Genomic DNA, 20,358 nt, shown 5'->3' with positions numbered 1-20,358 from the left:
ATACAGTCCAAAAACACCTCACTCCAATTTGGGATTTTATTAACTTGCTCAATTTTGATAGTGATCAGATAACAAGGTAATTGAAATTCTTCTGACTAAACCTGCACTCCAAAATAATGGAATATAAACTAAAAATCTTAAGTGCTATCTAGAAGTTGAAGAGGGCTAACAATTAAAAATGTCACCTTACACCTGTAAAAATGCTCTTTACCTGTCATCATAAGCCCCAAATTACACAATGATATAAGATCAATCACATAATTAATACATTCATGTTACTGTAATATTGTAATAGTAATTCATGTGACTAGCCATCAATCATCTTTTAGCCTCCAGGGAGACTAATTTCCAAAGGGATAACAAAAATATTTTAGAAATCAACAGGAAAATGTAGCCCCCCAAATCATCAACAAAGCAGTTCTAAATCCATGAGCATGATTCAAAGTAACACACCACAATTAGCGGTAATGAAGAGAGAGAAAGAGCCACAAACACACAATGCTTACTTGGCATAGCGACAATGAAGGCTTTGGAGTGAGGACCCAGTCCTCTCCTGTTTGCGGCCCGGATTTTGAAAAGATAGCGTTCCCCAGGCTGCAGACCATCCACTAGGGCAGAAGTAGTTTCTCCGGGATAGGTGAGGGACTTTGCTCCAAATGGTTTGAGAGCCGGGGCGTATGAAAGAATGTATTCTGAAATGATTTGGCAGACGGTTGGAAGGAGGAAACTGAAAACAGTCCTGTGTCCAGCAGACAGACTGTATGGGCAGGATGAATTAGAACGTGCATTACTAAAATTAATACTCTAGCAATGCACGCCAAGTCAGCAGCTGGAGCATAAAGACACAGAGGAAGGTGAACTAACATTCATTCAGGCTACCAGACAAGGCCATGGGCAGTTTTCCATTCTCAGCAAATTAAACATATGGAACCCAGGAGGCGTTGTCTTCATACAACGTACCAAAACTATTTACACAGCATTGGGAGTTTTTCTTCATTGTGCTTATTTACTAGTTTACTATGTCAGCATTAATATATCCTGAGTAGAAGAAGCCATGGAAGATTTAAATGACAACAGTCATAACTGAATCTGAAAAGCTACCAACACCTTTAAGAGTCTTGGTGTACTGATCTGGGCTATTTGTGCATTAAGCCAGGTAAATTCCATATTTGGAGTATAATTTCACTTTTGCAGGAATTACAGTCCTGACTCAATATATCTGGGTAAGGATATTTCACAGTATTTAAAACTGTGAGGAAAAGTTGCCAGTTCACAGATTTATGTGATGTTTAATGTTTCCATCTCCAATCAGCGATATTTACAAACATGTAATATCCCTGAACTTTGAAAATCAGAGCAAATTCAGTCCAAGGAACTAATATAGCTCTGTGCTTCTATGGAAATGCTGTAAGGTAAGGAAGCCATGTTTTGAAGCAGAATTTCCACCCTCGACGAAAATAGACTCATGTCTATTTTCCTCTCAATGAACTCAAGATTTACAAAACTTATCAAATTAATGTGAGTAGGAGCTAACCACGAAAAATAATTTGAATCACAGAAAAACCAAGCAACTGTCATACTATCTATGTCATATGGAGAGAGCACCGAAGACCTTTTCTCTTCCCTGAGATCTAATCTTTAAAAAGTACATTAATTAAAAAACTTCAACCAAAAATGCCTTTTGCAGCTTTTGTCTGAAAAAAAAAAAAAAAACCCACATTCTTTTCTTTTTGGAAATGAACAAACTAGTCATTTGTGTTGGTCAAAAGTAAGAATTAAAAGAACCCACTGTCTATGAAATCTGGTAATACAGATTTTTTTATGAATTCAATTCATCTGGAAAAAAATGCAACCATGTCGAACTATATTCTTCTTTTATCTTTTATATTTGTCATACATATAAATTCCCCAGTGTAATTACGAATTTTAAGTCCCACCACCACTGCTTTATGAAAACTGCCTAAGTAGGGTTAAGATACATGAGTTCTTTTGGACCCAAAAACTCAGTAGCTATTATTATTTCTGAAAATATTTCATTGACTACCAGGGAGGTTTATTCGCCAAAGAGCTATAAATATAAACTAAGATGTGGGAGAGGGAAAGAAAGCAAATAAGTAGCATGATAATAAAGTCATGAAAGGAGCAACAATTGCTTTTTTATAACTAACAAAAGTCATCAGCCAAAAATGTCTTTATGCAATTTTCAGAATCTTTGCCAGCATCACAACAAACTGTCATAAAAAAGGATGATTTAAAGGGCAACTAAATATTTCTTCTCTTCATTTGTTTCTGATTTATTCCACTGGGGAAAAAATGAGCAAGAATAATACAATATATTCTTTAAAATCTGCAAGCAGATGAGAAAGCATTAAGCTTGGAAACTACTACCCCACATCTGCCTTCTAACTTCCATTGTTCCATGGAAAGATATCCTTACAGGTCCTCAAAGATAACTTAACAGTCGAATACAAGAGAACCTTTCAGTTTTTTCAATTAAGAAATTCTCAAAGGAGGTTAGTGATAATTTTCTCAATTTCTTTACGCTTACACAGACCTTTCATAGTTTCTGGACATAGACTTAAGCTGTCTTCCAAAATCAAGTAATAATAAAACGTACCCTTAGGGTATCTATGTATAGGCAATGTCTGGGGAAAACCACCCTACAGCCCTCTTAAATGTCTCTGAAAAGACTTCTGAAAGGTTCCTGAATGTTTTTACACAAAAAAAGAAGTAATTTGTGTTTTTATTTAATATCCTCAACAGATTATTTTTAAATTTAACTAGCTGTGAATATTTTATCCTATTTTAATTCCGTTTCATCTTTGTTTTTGTTTTTTTTTTCTATTTTAAGGTCATATTTTTTCCTCAACCAAAAAAATAATTAATTAAAAAGGCTGACAAATAGGAAAAAATCCATTTTCATTTAATTTTTATTACTTGGTTTTCAAACCCATTAAATATCTGGTCTTATTCAAGACATTTGTGGTCCCACAGAGTTCCTACTTACTCCCACATTCCATGATCTTATTGGTACAATGAGAAGATCCATAGCATGAAACACAAGCTTGTCACTTGTATGGCTAAAGGTTATGATGTCACACCCATACAATTAAAAACACCCTTCCTGATAGCAGCATCGGAATCGTTGTGGATAGGGAAGATGAAAAGTCATCTTCATGAGTACCTGGATCTTACTGACAATGAGAACCCTACATGAAATACCCTTGCCCGTTGGGTTAGCGCCCCATATACGTATGTTGCTTCCCTATTGCTCTTCCAGTCACCAAGCCTGCTATTAGAACTGGTGTTTATCAGAGTCAATGTACATGGCTCTGTTTGGGGTATGTCACTCCTGTGTGCACCTGATACCTTAAATAATGAGGTTCCTACCTTTCACTTTCCCCTCGGTCTCGGGCAGTGCGTCCCAAGCTACAGTGACAACTGTAGGTTTGCCGTTGACTGGCCAGACGTTTAAGTTTTCAGGAGCTGTTGTAGGAGCTACAAAAGGACAAGGACCCAAGGTTTAAAAATGCCCTTGTGGATATTTTAAAAGTAAGTGACATATGGTCCCCACAGATAGATTTTTCACTGAAACACAATGTTCATTTTTATTATACATGACAGAAAATTCTACACTCTCATTACTCTTTGTGCAATATAGTGATTTATGTCAGTGCTACCGACTCATGTAGTGAGTTTAGACATATCCAGGGAAATGCCTTTAGAAATTTAGAATTTCTTTCATTGCTGAATTTTGAAATATGTAAAAAAGATTAAAATCCAGTTGGAACTTCTTTTTAATAAAGCTTTTAAAAACATCGTTTAAAAGACAATAATTGTACAGAGCACAATTCTCCCCCAGAATCAAACACAAGCCCAGCCTTAGGGAAAAAGAGTCTCCCCTAACCTCCAGAGCCATGCATTACCCAGGGGCATGCACACATCCAGTGGTGATTTATGATTATGCTCCATCCTGGGATGTAATGTACTCTACATGTCAGAATAACATGCTAATGAAGATGGCCAGTGGAGGATAAACATGGACCTAAGGCTACAGTGCCTGAGCTTCTTTGCGTTCGTACATAGAAACACTTCCCAGATTTAGGGTTAATGTTACTTTAAAAAATGCCTCTGCTGCCCTTTGTCACCACTGGCTTCTTAAACTATCTTTAAATCTTATTTTCAGGGCAATTCCCAAATGGAAGATCCGAAGGCCATTTTAAATACAGACCAGATTCTGGTGTTCTCTGGAAGACAGATGTACTCCATTTGCCATCTCTTTCACCCTGTGAAATACGGACTGCGAATTCATACATGGTGTCTGGAATCAGGTTCTCGACCAACACGCGTCTGTGGGAGGTCTGCTTGTGATCCCACCTTGCCAATTCCCCCTTTTCTCGATAGCGTACAGTGTATTGTCTATAAGAAAATGCAAGGCAACAATGCACCCAGTTGACCAATTCTCTGCAACTGAACGCTAGGTTCCTTGCTATTTTCCCTTCCCCATAAGTAATGACTTTTGGAGGTGAGGAGAGAAATTAAAGAGGAGAAAAATCTACATTTTTCACTATGTTATTAAGTCAAAGAATTTACTCTTGTGGTCCAGGAAAGGTGTCTAAAGTCAGTCAGGAAAGATGGAGCTTAGTATCTTACTGCTCACGAGATCAAGCAGAGATTAAGAAGGGAAGGTACAGGAGGGGGACAGGTTTGACCAGGCAGGTGCCTTCTGAGGGGTGTGTGTGTATGTGGTGTGGAAAAAGCAATATTAAGAACTGAAACTGGCCCAAGGCATCCTGACTCTCCAGAAAAGACAAGAAGTTCCACTTCATGCCAAAGCAGGCATGTTTTCTATAGGTTCAGGAGGAAAGCCAACATGTGGTTTTGAGTAGAATTATTACCATGAGAAGGAGCAAAACTGTGTAATAAGCAGAGCAGGAGAGAAGAGCTTACAAAAGGAACCCTACTGTGTGATTATCAGGGAGAGAAACATTGTGAACAAACATGGTAATAACAATCCCAGACAGAAGACATCCTCCCACTCTAAGAGTTGCAAATACCATTTATTGTGTTCCTTTGCCAAGAAATTTTCTTTGCGGCCATTTGGCGGTATAAAGCATGTGAAGCATTAACGAGGCGATATTTAATAAATCAAGATAAGACTTCAGTTGCAGACACAGCCCACCAATTAATACAAGAGTCCTGCTAAGAAAACCCGGGCCCTTTTTCATTTTCATCAAGATATTGGAAATCAAAGTTCAGTGGTAATCAGGAACAAAATGGCTAGGAAGAGAATCACTATGAGCTTTCTCAGGTCTTTCAAACAAAGCAGATGTCTTTTCTTTTTCTTTACTAACAGACAGTAACAGAAACTGTATCTAATACAAATAATGGTGTGTGTGTGTGTGTGTGTGTGTATGTACATACATATATAAAGAATAAATATATATAATAAAAATATATACATAAAATACATATATAATCTTAGCATTATATTCCATTCTTTTTTTTAAAGGATGTTCACTTTTCCTGATTGTAGGAAGGTTCAAAAGCTAATAAATAGTGCCTTAGTGGCCACCAAATCTTTGGCTTCCTCTTGGTAATATAAACAATTCAGTAGTTGAACACATAAAATTTTGACGGTTATATTAATCTACCACTAACAAGGAATGGTATTCACCGCTGGCTTTTTTAAACACAAAAATTACTTTAACCTATGATTGGTTTATCTTCTACTGCTATTGCAAATCAGTATAAAAATCTGAACAGCATAACATCATGGCTTACGAGACAAAACAGTGCCTTCTGCCATGCACAAATGAGCTAGACATAAAACAATTCAGTGTTTGAAGAATAAAGAACTACGGTATGCAAGGCATTCAACAAATGTCCCCTTCTCTACATAAAAATCGTTCCTACTGTCACCCTTCCTGGATAACAGGAGGAAAGGTAAGACTCCTTCTAAGATGGGGCCACATCCTCTGCACACAAATAGATCACAGTGAGACAAAGCAAAACACAAATGGGGCAAAGAAAGAAACGGAATCTAGGGAATTTCCAGACACAAGATAAAACTCTGAGCAAGTGAGAGGTGAGGTCCTGCTGTGTGCGTTACACACGAGGCCTTGTCATATCCGATCTGCGGAAAATGTGTGACCGCACCTGAGACCAGCTAGATTGTCATAGAATAGTCTACCATTCAGCTACAGAAGAGGTCAGCATTCAGATATGTCAGAAGATATGGTCATTCAAATAAACACATGTCTCTGCAGGGCCAGAAAACAAAGAAATAATGGAAAGTACCTTGATGCAACAACTTTCTTCTGTTTTTCCAAAACAGGATCCACCCAGGCTACAAGCACGGATTGGGATGACATGACCCGGACATTGATGTCTTCAGGCACGTCTAGTTCATCCTCTTCTGAAATGACAGTGGGACACATTAAAGACTATCTCTACAGTAGGATCTGCCCTGAGTTCCTCTGGCCTCTAGAGTTCATTATTCATGCTGTATAATTTTTAAATTGCTTACACTTGATGTCGATAAAATGAAATGAATAGAAATCTAAGCAATTGTTTGCTTGGTCAATGTAAAAAAACCAAACTCTCCATTCCTGTTCTTCTTATCCACAGTCTAAGAAATGGGCCATTCACTTGTAAAGTTGCCCAATCCAGCTGACGTAAAGAACAGTGCAAAAGGGATGCTTCGCCTTGGTCCAAGATACTCCAAGTAACTCAGTGTTTTCTTAACACATACTGTAAGTTTCTGGGAAATACAACAAGATTTACAGGAAGCAAAAGTTTTGGGGGAGAAAAGGTCAAGCCAGAGCATTTCCTTAGCGATCATGGCATGAAATGAAATTCAAACAAATGTACAAATCACATTGGGTTCAGTGTCCTCCCATTTTAGAAAATATGGTTCCAAGACACATTAAAAGTTACATTCAGACATAAAATAGAATTCAGTTTGCCAATTTCCAAGAGAATACATCATACTCACAAAGCCTATAGTTTCTGTTCGATCTCCCCAAAACAAAGACCTACAGGCTTCAATTTTGCTTTTAGTATCTTGGGGGTTTTGTTTGTTTTTTTTATTTTCACCTTTCAGGGACCATGTTTCAAAAGGATGTGACTTTTGTTACAAGTAAGGGAAGGTGGAAATAGCCTGTTAGAAAAGCAATGCAGGCACTTTTTCTATAGCAGTAAATAACGAAAAATAAAAATGCAACATCATATATTTGAGACTTCTGTCACACAACGTAAGCAACTATAATCATAAATGTAAAATGATAATATAGAAATACACATAATAATTTAATATCTGCTCTGTAATATTAAACAATAATCACAAATAAATTGTGAATTCATGAAAATAACCATGCTGCAGGCTGCCTCTTTAAATTAAGGTGCAAGACCCAGAATAGGTATGTGTAATTTATTAATATGTAATATAAAAAAATCTGTGAAAGGATGTAGGGAAAAAGCATCCCTTAGTAAATGACCAATGATCAGGTTATGAGCAAGCCTCTGCTACATTTTTCTCACTCTTCTCAATGTTAGGGTTGAGGTGATTTTGGCTAAAATGAAGTATGAGTGCCGATCTTGCACCCTGTCCCCTCCACACCTACTCTTATTTCTCTCTGTTCCCGGGCTGCCACAAAGGGCAACTGATATGTGGGTTAGACTGTGGCTTTAAATGGAGCAAATGCTTGGCTGCTCCTATGGCAGTAAATCCGCTGCACGGGGAAGCCATTCAAAATACACAGAGACATATACTTCATTGGAAGAACACTCTCATCTCTGAGTATAAAAGAAATAAGCTCGTGTCCGAAATGTGACCAAGCCGGTCCTGTGGTTTCCTTCATACTCAGTGAAATCCATGTAATTCGCCACTCACGCAGCATCATTTGGAAACAACCCTGCATCCACACAGACCATGATATGAGCAGGTGCGTCCTTGGAAACATACCTGAAATCTTCCGTTTCGTTAGGGCAGCCCTGTAGACAGGCTGACTCTGCCCCTGTGAGTTCATGGACCGCAGGGAGACCACGTACACCGATTCCGAGGCTGTGAACCAACCAGCAAGGGATGAGGCTCTGCGTTTGGCTTTCCAGAACGCACACCCTCTTTGTCCGCATCCCCCTCCCCTCCACTCCCTTCCCATCTCGTCTTTCTGGGGCATTCCAACTGCTTCAGGACAATTAAAGATGAGACCAAGAACATTAGAAACTAGGCCTAAGAAGAACATTATTATGTGAGAAAATATGGAATGATATTACCCATAATTCTTGAGAAATGGGTTTCTATTTCCTCAACATCAAAGAAAGATGAACAACGCTTTAAAAAAAAAAAAAAGAACAGTATATTTACCCACAGAATTCCCCCAATTTCTTTTTACCTCCAAATAGAGAAGAGGGGTCAGTCTGTTTTTTTATCTGTCATCCAAAAGAAGGGAGCAAGACAAGAACAGTGAGTGTACCAGGTTATCAGTCCAGAGAGGATGCTGGGCCCTCGGAAACTGAAATCCTCAGAACTGAGCCTCCAAAGATTTGCTAAGAGCAAATGTAAGAGTTTAAATATATCTTTTATTTCTGGATTGTTCTTTCCGTTAGTTCCCTCTACCCCACACTCCAAATTGTACATTGGGTCCAGTAGTAGCCAACCGAATCTAAACTTGAAAACTTTATTTGGAAAAAAATTACAATGATGAAATAAAACTTGTAACTCTTGAGTACCATGGAATCATAAAATCTGGGATCCCAATGAAACCTTGATTAAATTCCAAGTTGGCCTTCTTATTTTATAAGTAAGGACATAAAGCCATGAGAAAATTGATTGATTTGCCCACAGTCATGCCCCTAAGAAGGACTCATAATCTTCTCTGAATCCAGAGTCACTAATGCCTAACTCCAGGCTCTATTGACTGGGCTTCCAGCAGCAGCCTTAATTAGTTCAAGAAAAAAATGAGGCAATATGATATATTTCTTTATTTTTAAAATTTTTTTTGAGGTAGAGCAAGCATGGAGAGGGCAGGGAGCAGATGGAGAGGGAGAGAGAGAACCTTAAGCAGGCTCCATGCTCAGCATGGAGCCTGACTGGGGCTCAATCTCACCACTCTGAGATCGGGTGAGCCCAAATCAAGAGTGAGACGCTTAAAGGGCTGAGCCACCCAGGCTCCCCAATATGATATATTTCTAATCATACACCATCAGGTAATACTTAAGCAAGTTAGTAGAGGTGACAGAGATCCTAATGAGAACTTGTAACACTGTAGGTCTTCCTTCAGGCATTGCAAACTTTCACAGTAATGGGAAAATAAACCTTTTGTTTTTACAAACAGCATGTCAGTTAAACATAAAAGGAGACCAGTGTTCAGAAACCTCACCCAGAGAAACTTATAAACTGCTGTAGGCCAGTCACATTTCAGGAGAAGGGGATAATATCTGACAACCTTTGAACAGCCTCTCTCTCTCTCTCTCCACACAAACACACACACACACACACATATAGGGCAGGTGAAACTCATGCTGTGATGAGTAAATTATTATTTAGGCTAAGGCTCTGACATGCTACCACTGAATTTTGAAATGTATGTTTTATAAAAGGGAAAAATCAAGTTTGTAACATTGGGATTCATAGAGCATAAAACTAAGCTTCCAAAAAGAGGAGTCCCTGAAGACGGTCAATTTCTTGGTGCTATTGACAAAGGAAGCAGCCAAAGGTCAACAAAGAAAAACTCTGCCATCCAACCTTGCAATCCAGGACCACATATAAAGAAACTGAAAAAGCAGTGCCCCATCATTTATCAAGAGCCCCCCAAAATTAATAATTTCCACAATTGACATTTTTACATACTTGTGATGTATTTCTTAAAGTTCCTAGGTTGTTAACACCCAGATTCTTGACTTGCGAGCTCTCCACACTCAACCTGGCCCGAGGTTACCATGAAGGAAGAATAAACCAGAACAGCCCACGTGTCTGGGTCTGGTCTCTGCTGTGTTGAGTGTGTCACATCAGCTCCTCATTTAGTCCCGACAGAAGCCCATGAGGAAGCTACTCTCACAGTCTCCTTTTCACAGACGAGAAACCAGGTTCAGGGGGATGAGATGACCCACCCATGGTCCTGGACGAGGTGTCAGGGCCAGTGTGACACCCAGGATTTACTGCAGCAGGTGAGGAGAGAGCAGGGCGCAGAGCCAAGTGCCGGCTATGGAGCAACCATCTCTTTTTCACAGAAATAATGAAGACTCCCTGGGATGATAACACGCTCCATTCTGTGCCCCTGATCATTAGTACTCTGGAAATAAAATTTCTGAAATGACCTCAGCGTCACAGTGCCCCCAGGCACCACGGCCCCTCATCAGAGCCAGCATATCGGCTCACTTCCCCGACCTCAAGTGTGTGACTCGGTAGAAACTCTGGACTTGGGACTGTCCATCCTGACTTCCTGAAGGCCCCCAAACTCATGCACTCCTTCCTTATTACTGTCCCACTCCCATGTGAGCCCCTGTGCTTCCTATGTCCTCTGGCCTCTGTCTCCCATGGCTGCCCGTGCTCCCCTGGATGGGATTCAGCCCGGGGCTCCCACCCCGGCACTTCCGGCCTCCCGGGCCTGCTCTAAGGTCTCTGCTTTCACGACACTCTGTCCCTGGTCTGTCTCTGTGGAGGGCTGCTGGGGCCCCAGCGCCCCCTGGGGAGCCTGACATAGAAGACGTCCAATCATATGCACTTCGGGAATGGCTGGGAGGGTGGGAGTTTTGCTGACAGGACCTCGGGCCCACCTCTCTCCAAGTTTCCTTGGCCACCCTCTGCGGGTACCATGCTCTCGATGGCATCTCGGTCATAAACGGAAGTAAAATCCTATGTAGGATAAAATGAGGACACTGGCCTGCCATGACACAGCAGGCCCCCTGTGATGCCCCCCCCCCCCCCGCCCCGCCCGGGATTCACTGCATCCTCCCCACCATGATCGAGCAAGCATCCAGGGAGCCCTCTCCTTCCTCATGGCAGCCTTGTAGAGCATTGGCAGTGGCAAGTCCAACACTTTTTTGTTTGATGAAAACTCAAAAGCCAACATGTTGTCATGGAGGCACGGGAGGCACTGTTCATCAGGCTGGGACCGGAGCCCAGCTCTGACCTCGGTTCCCACGCTGGCTCAAGTTCAAGAAGCAAACAAATCCTTCTGTTGCCCTCAGATGAGCCAGGGGTCACTACTGAGGAAATGAAGAGACAGCAGAACCAGTCAGATGAGAAACTTGTCCGCACTAAACGAGGTTTAGAACGGACTGGTTCTGCATGGTGTCTACGAAAGACTCAGAACAATGAAAACTTCCTGCTGGAAACACGCTCCCCTCAGTCTCAGGAATGCAGAAGGAGTGACTCTCCTCTGCTGCTGGTATTCTGGGTAGAATTTGGCCCATTTCCCCCCGCACAGTACAACTATTCAAAGCAAGGGATAGCTTGGGAATGAATGACCAGAGTCTCCAGATGCCAGGGCCTCTGGCTCTAGGTCTCGCCGCTAATACTGAAGCCTCACAAAGCACATGCAGTGCCTTCTTCGATCCCATGTGGTGTCTGGTGGCACTGGAGCTGAGAAGTAGCTGGTCTTTTTGTCTGGGAAGTCTGGAGTCTGCATTTTGAGATGATTTGGATGCTCTGCCCAGCAGAACACCCATCAGACTTGTCCAAGGGTCTTCAGCAGGTGGCTGAACAGACAGCAGTGAATAGGATGGTGACTTGCGGGCTATTTCAGGAAGGGAATCCAGCCTGGCCTTCCACTAGTGTCTCCAACCAGATCAAAGTGGCCCCGAGCAGTGCCTGCCATGTGGCGCAGGGGGCCAGCCTTGGGAGTCCTGAGGAACTCAGAGCTGCTTGTCCAAATTCCAGAATCTGTGGTCACACCTTGAGCAGAGGGGACTGTGTTCCCAGAGCACTGGAGGCTCGTGGGGCCAGCAGACCTTATTCCCATAGGGGAGCCCCATTTCCATCACCACCTTTCTCACCGGGCTGCTTCCTGGGCCCCAAACTGCTGGTCATCGCTGCTGCAAGCCTGGAACCCTCACTCTGGCTTCTCCTCTCCCTTCTTTCTCCCATTTCTTCGTTTTGTCTCACCAGTCTCATTTCCCAAGACTTGCCTGTCCCTCACCGTGTCTGACAGAAGACTTAACTGCCTTCTCACCGGTGACTCTGTTCACAGCACAGACCTTCAGCTCTGTGCCCTTCTGGGCTCCTTTGCCCAGATCTGGTCCTCTTTCTCACCTCCAGCCCATCTCTCCGATGCTGGAAGCTGAACGAGGCCTGGCTTTTGTTAGCAAGTGAAGAGATCACCAGGTCCCACTGGAGTCTCTGGGAGGACCCAATAAATCACCCCCCCTTCCTCACCCGAGTACTGATCCAATTAGGAAGCGACTGAAGAAAAGCAGTGGGGCCAGCATATTTATTGCTGGTACCAGCTATGCTGGAGATCACGGAGCAAGCGTGCTTTCTAGTATGAGCCCCAGAATTACCAGGTTCTACTGCCCGGCAGCCCTGGGCCCTACGTTACCTATGCCCAGAGGAGTTGAGCAGATTGTGCGCTCTCTACAGCCTGGCTTAGCTGCAAGAGGAGGACACACAAAGGGGCAACCCACGCTTTCCCAGCACCTCCCGCCAAACTCATCAGGTCAACGGGGAGGCGTGAGGAAAGGGGGAGAAAAGCAGGACTTTGCAGCACCTCAACCCACGCTGGAACCCTGTGCATAATCTCTCCACGTTCCAGCCGATGTCCTGTCTGCGTCCCATGGCCAAAGCTTCCTTCACACAACAAGGGTTTGCAAAGAAGGAGGAAGGCAGGCCTGGCATGCAGGCTCCATCAGCGGCCACCACATTTCATCTTGAAAGGACCCAAGGTCCAGTGTCCTGGGAGCTAAGACAAAACTTAAAAGAACAAAACGGCGAAAGCAGAGACAAGATGAGAAAAGCATCAGCTTCTCCATGTCCAGGGAAATGGCCCAGCTCAAGGAACTGGTGCTATCAGATAGAGCCAAGAACACAGTTGTGAATCATCATCACACCCGGAAAATGAACACTACACCTCAAATATAATTTTCGGTCACAAACAAGCTTCTAAACGTTGACATGATGGCAAAGGTCATCAACACATCCGACACCATTTAACATTGAACTCACCCAGCTTTTTAATTTCGTGCGTCCGCTCATCTCTTGTCAGTGGGACATAATTCATCTTCCGGCCACTTTCCCCGTAGCCCAGAAGAAAACCCCGCGATCTGCGTGGACTCTTGGCTCCCGACAGGCGCGGTGCCTTCCACGCAACGGAGAGCCGGTCGTCTGAGGATCGGACTCGGACACGCAAGGGCTTGTTTGGCACTTCCTTTTCTTAAAGAGGACATGACACAGAAATTATTACACAGTATATCCGTTAGCATGAACCACTGAGTCTAGAAAGTCTGTCCAAAGACGGAGCAGCAACAATTAGCAGCTGGGCTCAAAACATCCATTTTTGGTAAATCAACTCTAGTAGGAACACTTTTCCCCCAAGGGTATCGACACTCGATGCCCCCATTCCTCCCCGCATTTCAGACAGAGGTCTCCAGAACTTAAAGTGAAAACACCCCATTGTGAGCCTGCCATCCGGAAGTCTTGGATGTTTTACAACATTCTTCCTCGTCTATTTTGCCTTCTTAATTAAGTTGGGCGGCGATGATGACCACACAGCCCATTGCTGGCACCAGCCGCACTCTGGCCCGCATCAGGGATATGGTCCGGCTAATAAGCGTCTCTCTGCTTACAGAAGCCGGGTACTTCCAAGCATTGTTCTTCAATCATCTACAGTGACTAATTTTTTAGACTGGAAAATTCCCAGCTAAGTGAAGGCATAGAAACAAAATCCAATGTCATGAGTTAGTGTAAACTTCAATAACACAATAAATCAAGAGCCGTTGGAGATGGTTATTCTGAAAAGCCAGACACATGGCTCCCATGCCTTGAATCTAATCAAAAGGAATATCCTTTTGTACATTACCTGGAGATAACCTGCTCAAGTTACTGGGCACCCCCATTCCTAAAGGCTTCTAAGAGAATACCATGTTATGGTTCAGTAAATATTTTCCCCGATATGCAAAATAGTCATTATTAAGATTTTTCGGTTTTGACCCAATAATGCAGCCAAAGGACTAACCACATGAAACTTGCCCTTACAGCCTGGTGTCATGAGCGTAACCACATTCCCTAGGGTTATACTAAACTGATCTCAGTTTTGTTCCAAGTTAAGAGGTAGGCTCTCAATTTCAAGGACTAGCTTCTATAAAAATTAGGGACCACTAAGTGATTATGGAAATGATAAATATGCTCATTTATATAGTTCAAAAGAAAATAATTTGCCAAACGTGTTCAATACTGACAGCCAACTCATTAATGGCACAGTATTCAGTAACTGTATGAGTTCCTATATTAATCCTATGACTTGGTTATTCTTATGAGTTCCCAATGCGATGCTCCACGTTTCTAGAAAGATCCAGGCTGCCAAAACTTATTAAGGCTTGAGTTATCCACAGGTGACTGTGTCACAAAGGTGGACACGAATTCCCTTTATCAGCATGGGTCACTGATGAATAGACCTTGTGTGGGGTCTGAGTGAGAAGACTTTTTGTAAATACCAGAGGCAATATCTCATAAAAACCACGTAGGAAAAGCAAAATCTGAATAATGAGCAGCATGTTCAGTCTCATTTATCAACAATGATGTTTTGGTTTGTTTTTAAAGTTAGCAGATTTGCAGAGGACATTCATCAGAACAGAACACATAACCAAGTTGACTTGCTCAGGAATAGCGTTCACATCATTTTCAGCTTTGTACAAAGTCATGAAATAGACTTGACATGAGCCACAAGCAGGGGCATAGACGTGGAGAGAGAATTTCACAGGAAGCAAAACCCTTTGCTTCATTGTCTTCACAGCCTCTAAGTCATGTTTCCCTCTGTTTGCCTCCAACACAAACCGTCACCACACGCACAAAAGTCAGTTTTAACAGAAGACCGTCCCGTGAGTGATGACATAGACTCTCCGAGGGTGAACCACCTGAGGCTGGGGTTTGATTTTATGGGGTGCCCAGCTTTGGGCAAGGGTCGGTACTGTGTTTTTTAAAAGTTCATAAGATGAAAATGATCTCTGCCAACAACATATGATGCTTACTTTATTTCTATAAAAAGCTCATACCTCCTCAAGGGAACTTCTCAGTGATGTGGGGCTGAAAATGACACCTGCTCAAGCTGCCACAGGCCATTTGCACTGCTTGTTTTGGGGGCAGAAATGACAGGGTTGCCACCCAACCATGGCTGCCACAGTCTATTTCCTGAGGGGCAGCAGTAAACAGGACAGATGTCCATGGTGCTATTATCAACTTGACTGTCCTCAGTGTTACCCCCCCACCCCGGCACTTGTTCTGTATCCCTTTGTGGCCTATGGCAATGCTCCCACCACTGCAGAAAGCAACACACCAGCGTGGGAGTTCTGGGATGACCTCCAACAAAATGGGCAAATGTACTGAAAACACACACATGGGTCTCACAGGAGTCAGATAAAAAATCAATTATTGAACAGACATGGTATTCTCTGCCCTGTGGCTCTGTTCCAGTCCTGGGACACTTCCGGCCACGCACACTACAGGGCAAAGTGCCCCTGGAGGGCGCACTGTCCCTGCCAGGCTTTGGGAATGTGGCGGGTCTCTGCTCCAAACAAATAACCCCTGACACTCAACAGTAAAGTGCTGACAAAACTGTAAGAAGGAAAAAGACCATTGGAACAGTGACAGGGTCCCTGAGGAGCAGGAAACACTAAGCTTTCAAGGACGTGGAGTTCGGTCGCAGACGGCAGAAGTTTATTGCTTCAGCTGCCCAGCCCCTGGCTCTGTCTAGGCATCAGCCAGCCACACTGCCCCCCTCAAACTGTACGGGCTTTCACCCCAGGCCCCCACCTGCTATGTAGCCATCCCACACCAGGGCTGGAGAATGAGGCCAGGCCTGCTGAGCAAGGGACTCAGGGGGAACGGGGAAGAGGGCTGAGGCTGAGGCCAGCCCCAGCCACCAACCACGCTGCCTACTTTACACAGAACTTCACAGTTTACCACAAGCCCTCACACAGTTTATTTTAATTGTCCTTACAAGAGCTTCAGGGTTAAGTAGGATACATGGCACAACCCCCAAGAGGTTCAAAGAGGTGACGTCGCTGACCCAAGGCCACAAAGCTACCAAGTGCCAAGTGAGGACCTGAATTCAAGCACTGTGGGCTGGGTTCCATTCTCATTTCGCGAGACACCTTCCAGTTCCGCTCTCCCCTCCCCCCACCTGCCATCCCGCCAACCACCTAACCTCTTCTGCCAAGGAATGTGAAGCAAGGTTCTGAGCTGGACAGACCCCTCCTCAGGGGAGCATAATGCCTGGCACAGTAGGCATGAAGCGCACACGCGTGCGTGCGTGTGGTGTGTGTGTGCGCGCGCGTTTAAACAGACCAGACAGTACACACAGCCGGGAGCAAATGAGTAAGAGAAGGCCTCTTGCCACACACAGAAGTCACTGACTCTGAAAACCACAGAGTAAGGTGAAAACAACCCCCTCAACCCAGCCCCCCATCTTTCAAACCTTGGTTTTAGAAAAGCCAACCGTAATTTTTTTTCAAGCATTTTGAAATTTTCCTTTCTTTAATATTCTGGGACACATACCATCAAACATCTTCCATAGATCTTTATAGATCATCTGGTCATCCTCTTTTAAGCTGATGCACACATTAAGAAAAAAAAAAAACTATCCATATGGTTCAAAGGCACTTGCTATGAAATTATTTCAGTGCTTTCTCTAAGTCTTATGTGACAGTCCTGGGATCGAGTCCCACATCAGGCTCCTGGCTCAGCGGGGAGCTTGCTTCTCCCTCTGACCCTATCCCCTCTCATGCTGTTTCTCTCTCTCTCTCTCTCAAATAAATAAATAAATAAATTTAAAAAAAAAATGCCACTTCAATTTTGTAGACTACTCTTTAACATCTCGGGGTTTGTTTTAAAGTAGAAAGTAACATTTTGAAAGATCATCCAGAAAGCACTTCCTGTGGACGTGGCCCATGTCTCCTAAGCCTTTGTGGACTTCCGGCAGGGCAGCGTCCTCCCAGGTTCTGAGAAGCCCAGTTTGAGAAGCCCCAAGGACCACTGGTACATCAGCACCTTCAGGCTGACATCCAAAGTGTCCATTTGTGGCGGACTTTGACCCCAGCAGTGCTATGAATATCAGTGAAAACTACTTCATGCCATTGATTTCACCACCCAGGACTAGGGCTGCAAAATGCCAGGTCCCCCAAGACAGGGTTCTGCACAGGTTGGCCGTGAAGCCCCTGCCACGGATGTGAGAATGAAGAGGTTCAGCAACCACCTGCATGGACATGTCCCTCGGTTCTTACAGATCCTAAGCCTTTTGAGGGGCGTCTCTCCCTACACTAAGCCGACAATCTTACTGTGTAGGCCGAGCGAGGGTCGGCTTCCTACTCATGGCAGCGGCTCATCTATAAGCCCGGAAGAACCATACCAGCCGCCAATGTCCTCAGCCACCTGCGACAGGAGCTTGGGGGGAGCCCAGCCCTGGCCCAGCCCCACGGACACAGCTTGAGGGGATCAGGAAGTTTCTCCAGCTGCGGAGGTCTCCTCCATTCGAGATGGGCAGGTGCAGTCACTGGAAGCATCTGCTCTAGATCCCTCTGGGGGCAGTGTCGCTTCCAGAAGCTCTTCCTGAGGACCCATGAGGGCCACGGAAAGCAAGGGAAGCAACAGCCCTTTCCTGATCGCCTCAGCAGCTGAAATGCAGACACCTGGCATTTCTTCACCCCGCAGTGTAATGAAGGGCTAGCCTCCTAGACTCTGGAAGCCAAGACGAAGGAGTGGGAAATATTCTGAGGAAAACTATGTCTCGGTTCCAAGGTTTGTTTGGTTCAGTTTGTTTGTTTTGGTCTAAAGCTCTTCGGCATTGCTTTCATTCAGGAGGACAGTAAGTAATGCACTTGTTTCCTGGAAATGAAAGACCTTGTTTCTGTTGAGTGGCTACTGATTAATTCAACTTTTTACTGTGACCCAACATACGCTTTGCAAATGGAAGACCCAGTTATGATATATGAGTAGGTTGATAAGTTAAAAGAGAAAGGCTTTCTTTCAGGACTAATATCTGCATTTGCAGGGATCCAATATAAGAACCACATCCCTCATCAGAGACCTCACAAGGGACGTGCCTGGCCTCTTTTTCACTCAGACATGAAAAGAAAAGCCCACGATGGGTCTGCCATCCCCCAAGATGCTGATCTCGTCAGAAGCATTAGGTATATTAACAGGTGCAGGACATGAAGGCAAAGTCGGCAGCCCCTTCACTCAAGGCCACACATGTGGGGACAGTTCATCTCGCCAGCGTTCGGGCCCTGCCCTGCCCACCTGGAGCAGCCACTGAAGTGAGCACCCACCGCACCCCCGAGGAAACGGCCTCACTCCTGGTCGCCGGCTTCCCAGCCACTCACTGATGGGAAAATCTGTGAGCACGTACTCACATTCATCAATACAGAGGAAACACCACAGAATGCGGCGAGAAGCCTCTCCAGTCCGCATCAGCTCCTGATTCCCTTCCAGGGCATTTCTTTTGGGGGCTGGAACCCCTGAGGGCTTTGCTCCGAACCAAGAACATTCGGCTACCGGAGAAGTTACACAGCTCCGCACACAGGCCTCCACCGCCTACTTTTTCATTGTTGAAGAATGGGCTCGAAGGCTGGGGAAGTCTACACTCTAATGGGAGAGGCGACTTCGAAGCAGGCACTCCGATAAGATGGGAGCCCCCAGGAAGAAGGGGCATCCCCACAGCAGACGGATCTTGCTGTGTACACGCCTCGTCTTCACAGACCAGCCGCCTCGAGGAATTCCAATCCACAAATGCACAACATGTCATTCCAAGACACAGAAGGCAAGAATGAGGATCTCTGATTGATGACAGCACCCCTCTGTGGCCGACACCCTGGCCTGCCCAGGACCAGCCCCAGCGGCAGCGGCTGAACTAGCCAGGGTGACGCTCTGCCTCACATCTCACACTGCCTTACCCTTGTCACGGCTCATCTCCTCTGCCGAGGCACAGCCACGGAGGGCGAGCAGCCTCCAAATGCACTTCTGCTTAACAAACATTTATGGAGGGCCTCCGTGTGCTCGCCCCAGGCCCTGGAGATACAAAGAAGAGCCTCTGGGGCGGCTCACCCTGCCTCCGGGCTAGGAAGCAGAACCTGATCTTTGCCCTAAATTGCACTTACTAAAGCTCCTGACGGCACGAGAAAGCCACTGAGAAAATCAGGCCACAGACATCACTAATTCCCGTTGGCCAGGGCGTTCATTGAAACTAGCGTGTGAAAAGAGGACCATCTGATCATGATTATTAAATATTCTGGGTTGGGGTACAGGTTAAGCCCGGGTCTGGCTCCAGCATTTCCGGATGGAGCCCCGGAGGTGGCAGCACTGTGTGTAAATGCTCACGGGTGCGCTACGCCTGCACCGTCGACCCACGGCGACACCAACAGTCTAAATACGTTCACGGAGGGGCGCCTGGGTGGCCCAGTCGTCGAGCGTCTGCCTTCGGCTCGGGTCGTGATCCCAGGGTCCCGGGATCGAGCCCCGCATCGGGCTCCCTGCTCGGCGGGAAGCCTGCTTCTCCCTCTCCCGCTCCCCCTGCTTGAGTTCCCTCTCTCGCTGTGTCTCTCCCTGTCAAATACATAAATAAAATCTACGTTCACGGGGCTTCTTCCTGGCTCACGTGGTGGCACTCGTGCCTTTGCACACAGAGAAGGGGGCGGCACAGACAACGGGGCCATTGGGAGAGGTGGGGCCAGTGGATCACTGGCGACACCTCTTTACTCCGTGCACCTCCCTGCGCTCAGGCACAAATTCACCACCTAGAAACTGCAGCTCAGCGTGTCTCCCTCTAACAATATGATTTTTTATTTTGCTGACCTAAAACAGTCAAAGGGATGGAGAAAAAGGCGCAGAGCCGTTTCTCAGTACTACAAATGGTTCCCAATTGCTTGCAAAGCAATTAAAATTTAGTTTGTTGAATTTATTGAATAAAATTAAGATTAAAAGCACCCAATATAAGTGGTGGAATCGATCCACTTCGTGTCCTAAATTCACAAAATTTCCCAGCTGAAAGGAACCCTAGAACCTTAGAATAAAACTTAGAACCTGAGACGGTTCCTCGAAAGGAGCCTAAAACCTTCCCATCAGGGGCGCCTGGGTGGCTCAGTCGTTAAGCGACTGCCTTCGGCTCAGGTCATGATCCCGGGGTCCTGGGATCGAGCCCCGCGTCGGGC

The 20,358-nt window shown here is 44.9% G+C and overlaps 1 protein-coding gene across 2 annotated transcripts in view; it reads right to left on the bottom strand.

Moving 5' to 3' along the window:
* LOC118001969 (fibronectin type III domain-containing protein 1-like) overlaps nucleotides 1-20,358 on the bottom strand; it is a 98,610-nt gene that overhangs the window by 44,578 nt on the left and 33,674 nt on the right. For both annotated transcript variants that reach the window (XM_034992182.1, XM_034992181.1), the window contains 6 exons: nucleotides 13,166-13,372; nucleotides 7,967-8,065; nucleotides 6,301-6,418; nucleotides 4,232-4,419; nucleotides 3,391-3,498; nucleotides 507-692 (listed from right to left, as the gene is read on the bottom strand). In XM_034992182.1, the coding sequence (XP_034848073.1) occupies nucleotides 507-692; nucleotides 3,391-3,498; nucleotides 4,232-4,419; nucleotides 6,301-6,418; nucleotides 7,967-8,065; nucleotides 13,166-13,372 (906 nt within the window). The remainder of the gene's footprint in view (nucleotides 1-506; nucleotides 693-3,390; nucleotides 3,499-4,231; nucleotides 4,420-6,300; nucleotides 6,419-7,966; nucleotides 8,066-13,165; nucleotides 13,373-20,358) is intronic.

Source organism: Mirounga leonina, unplaced genomic scaffold (assembly GCF_011800145.1).
Source record: "Mirounga leonina isolate KUSES-001 unplaced genomic scaffold, KU_Mleo_1.0 Mir_55, whole genome shotgun sequence".
Lineage (NCBI taxonomy): Eukaryota > Metazoa > Chordata > Mammalia > Carnivora > Phocidae > Mirounga > Mirounga leonina.
The sequence above is the reverse complement of the archived record's forward strand: the minus strand, read 5'-3'. Positions and strand labels throughout refer to the sequence as shown.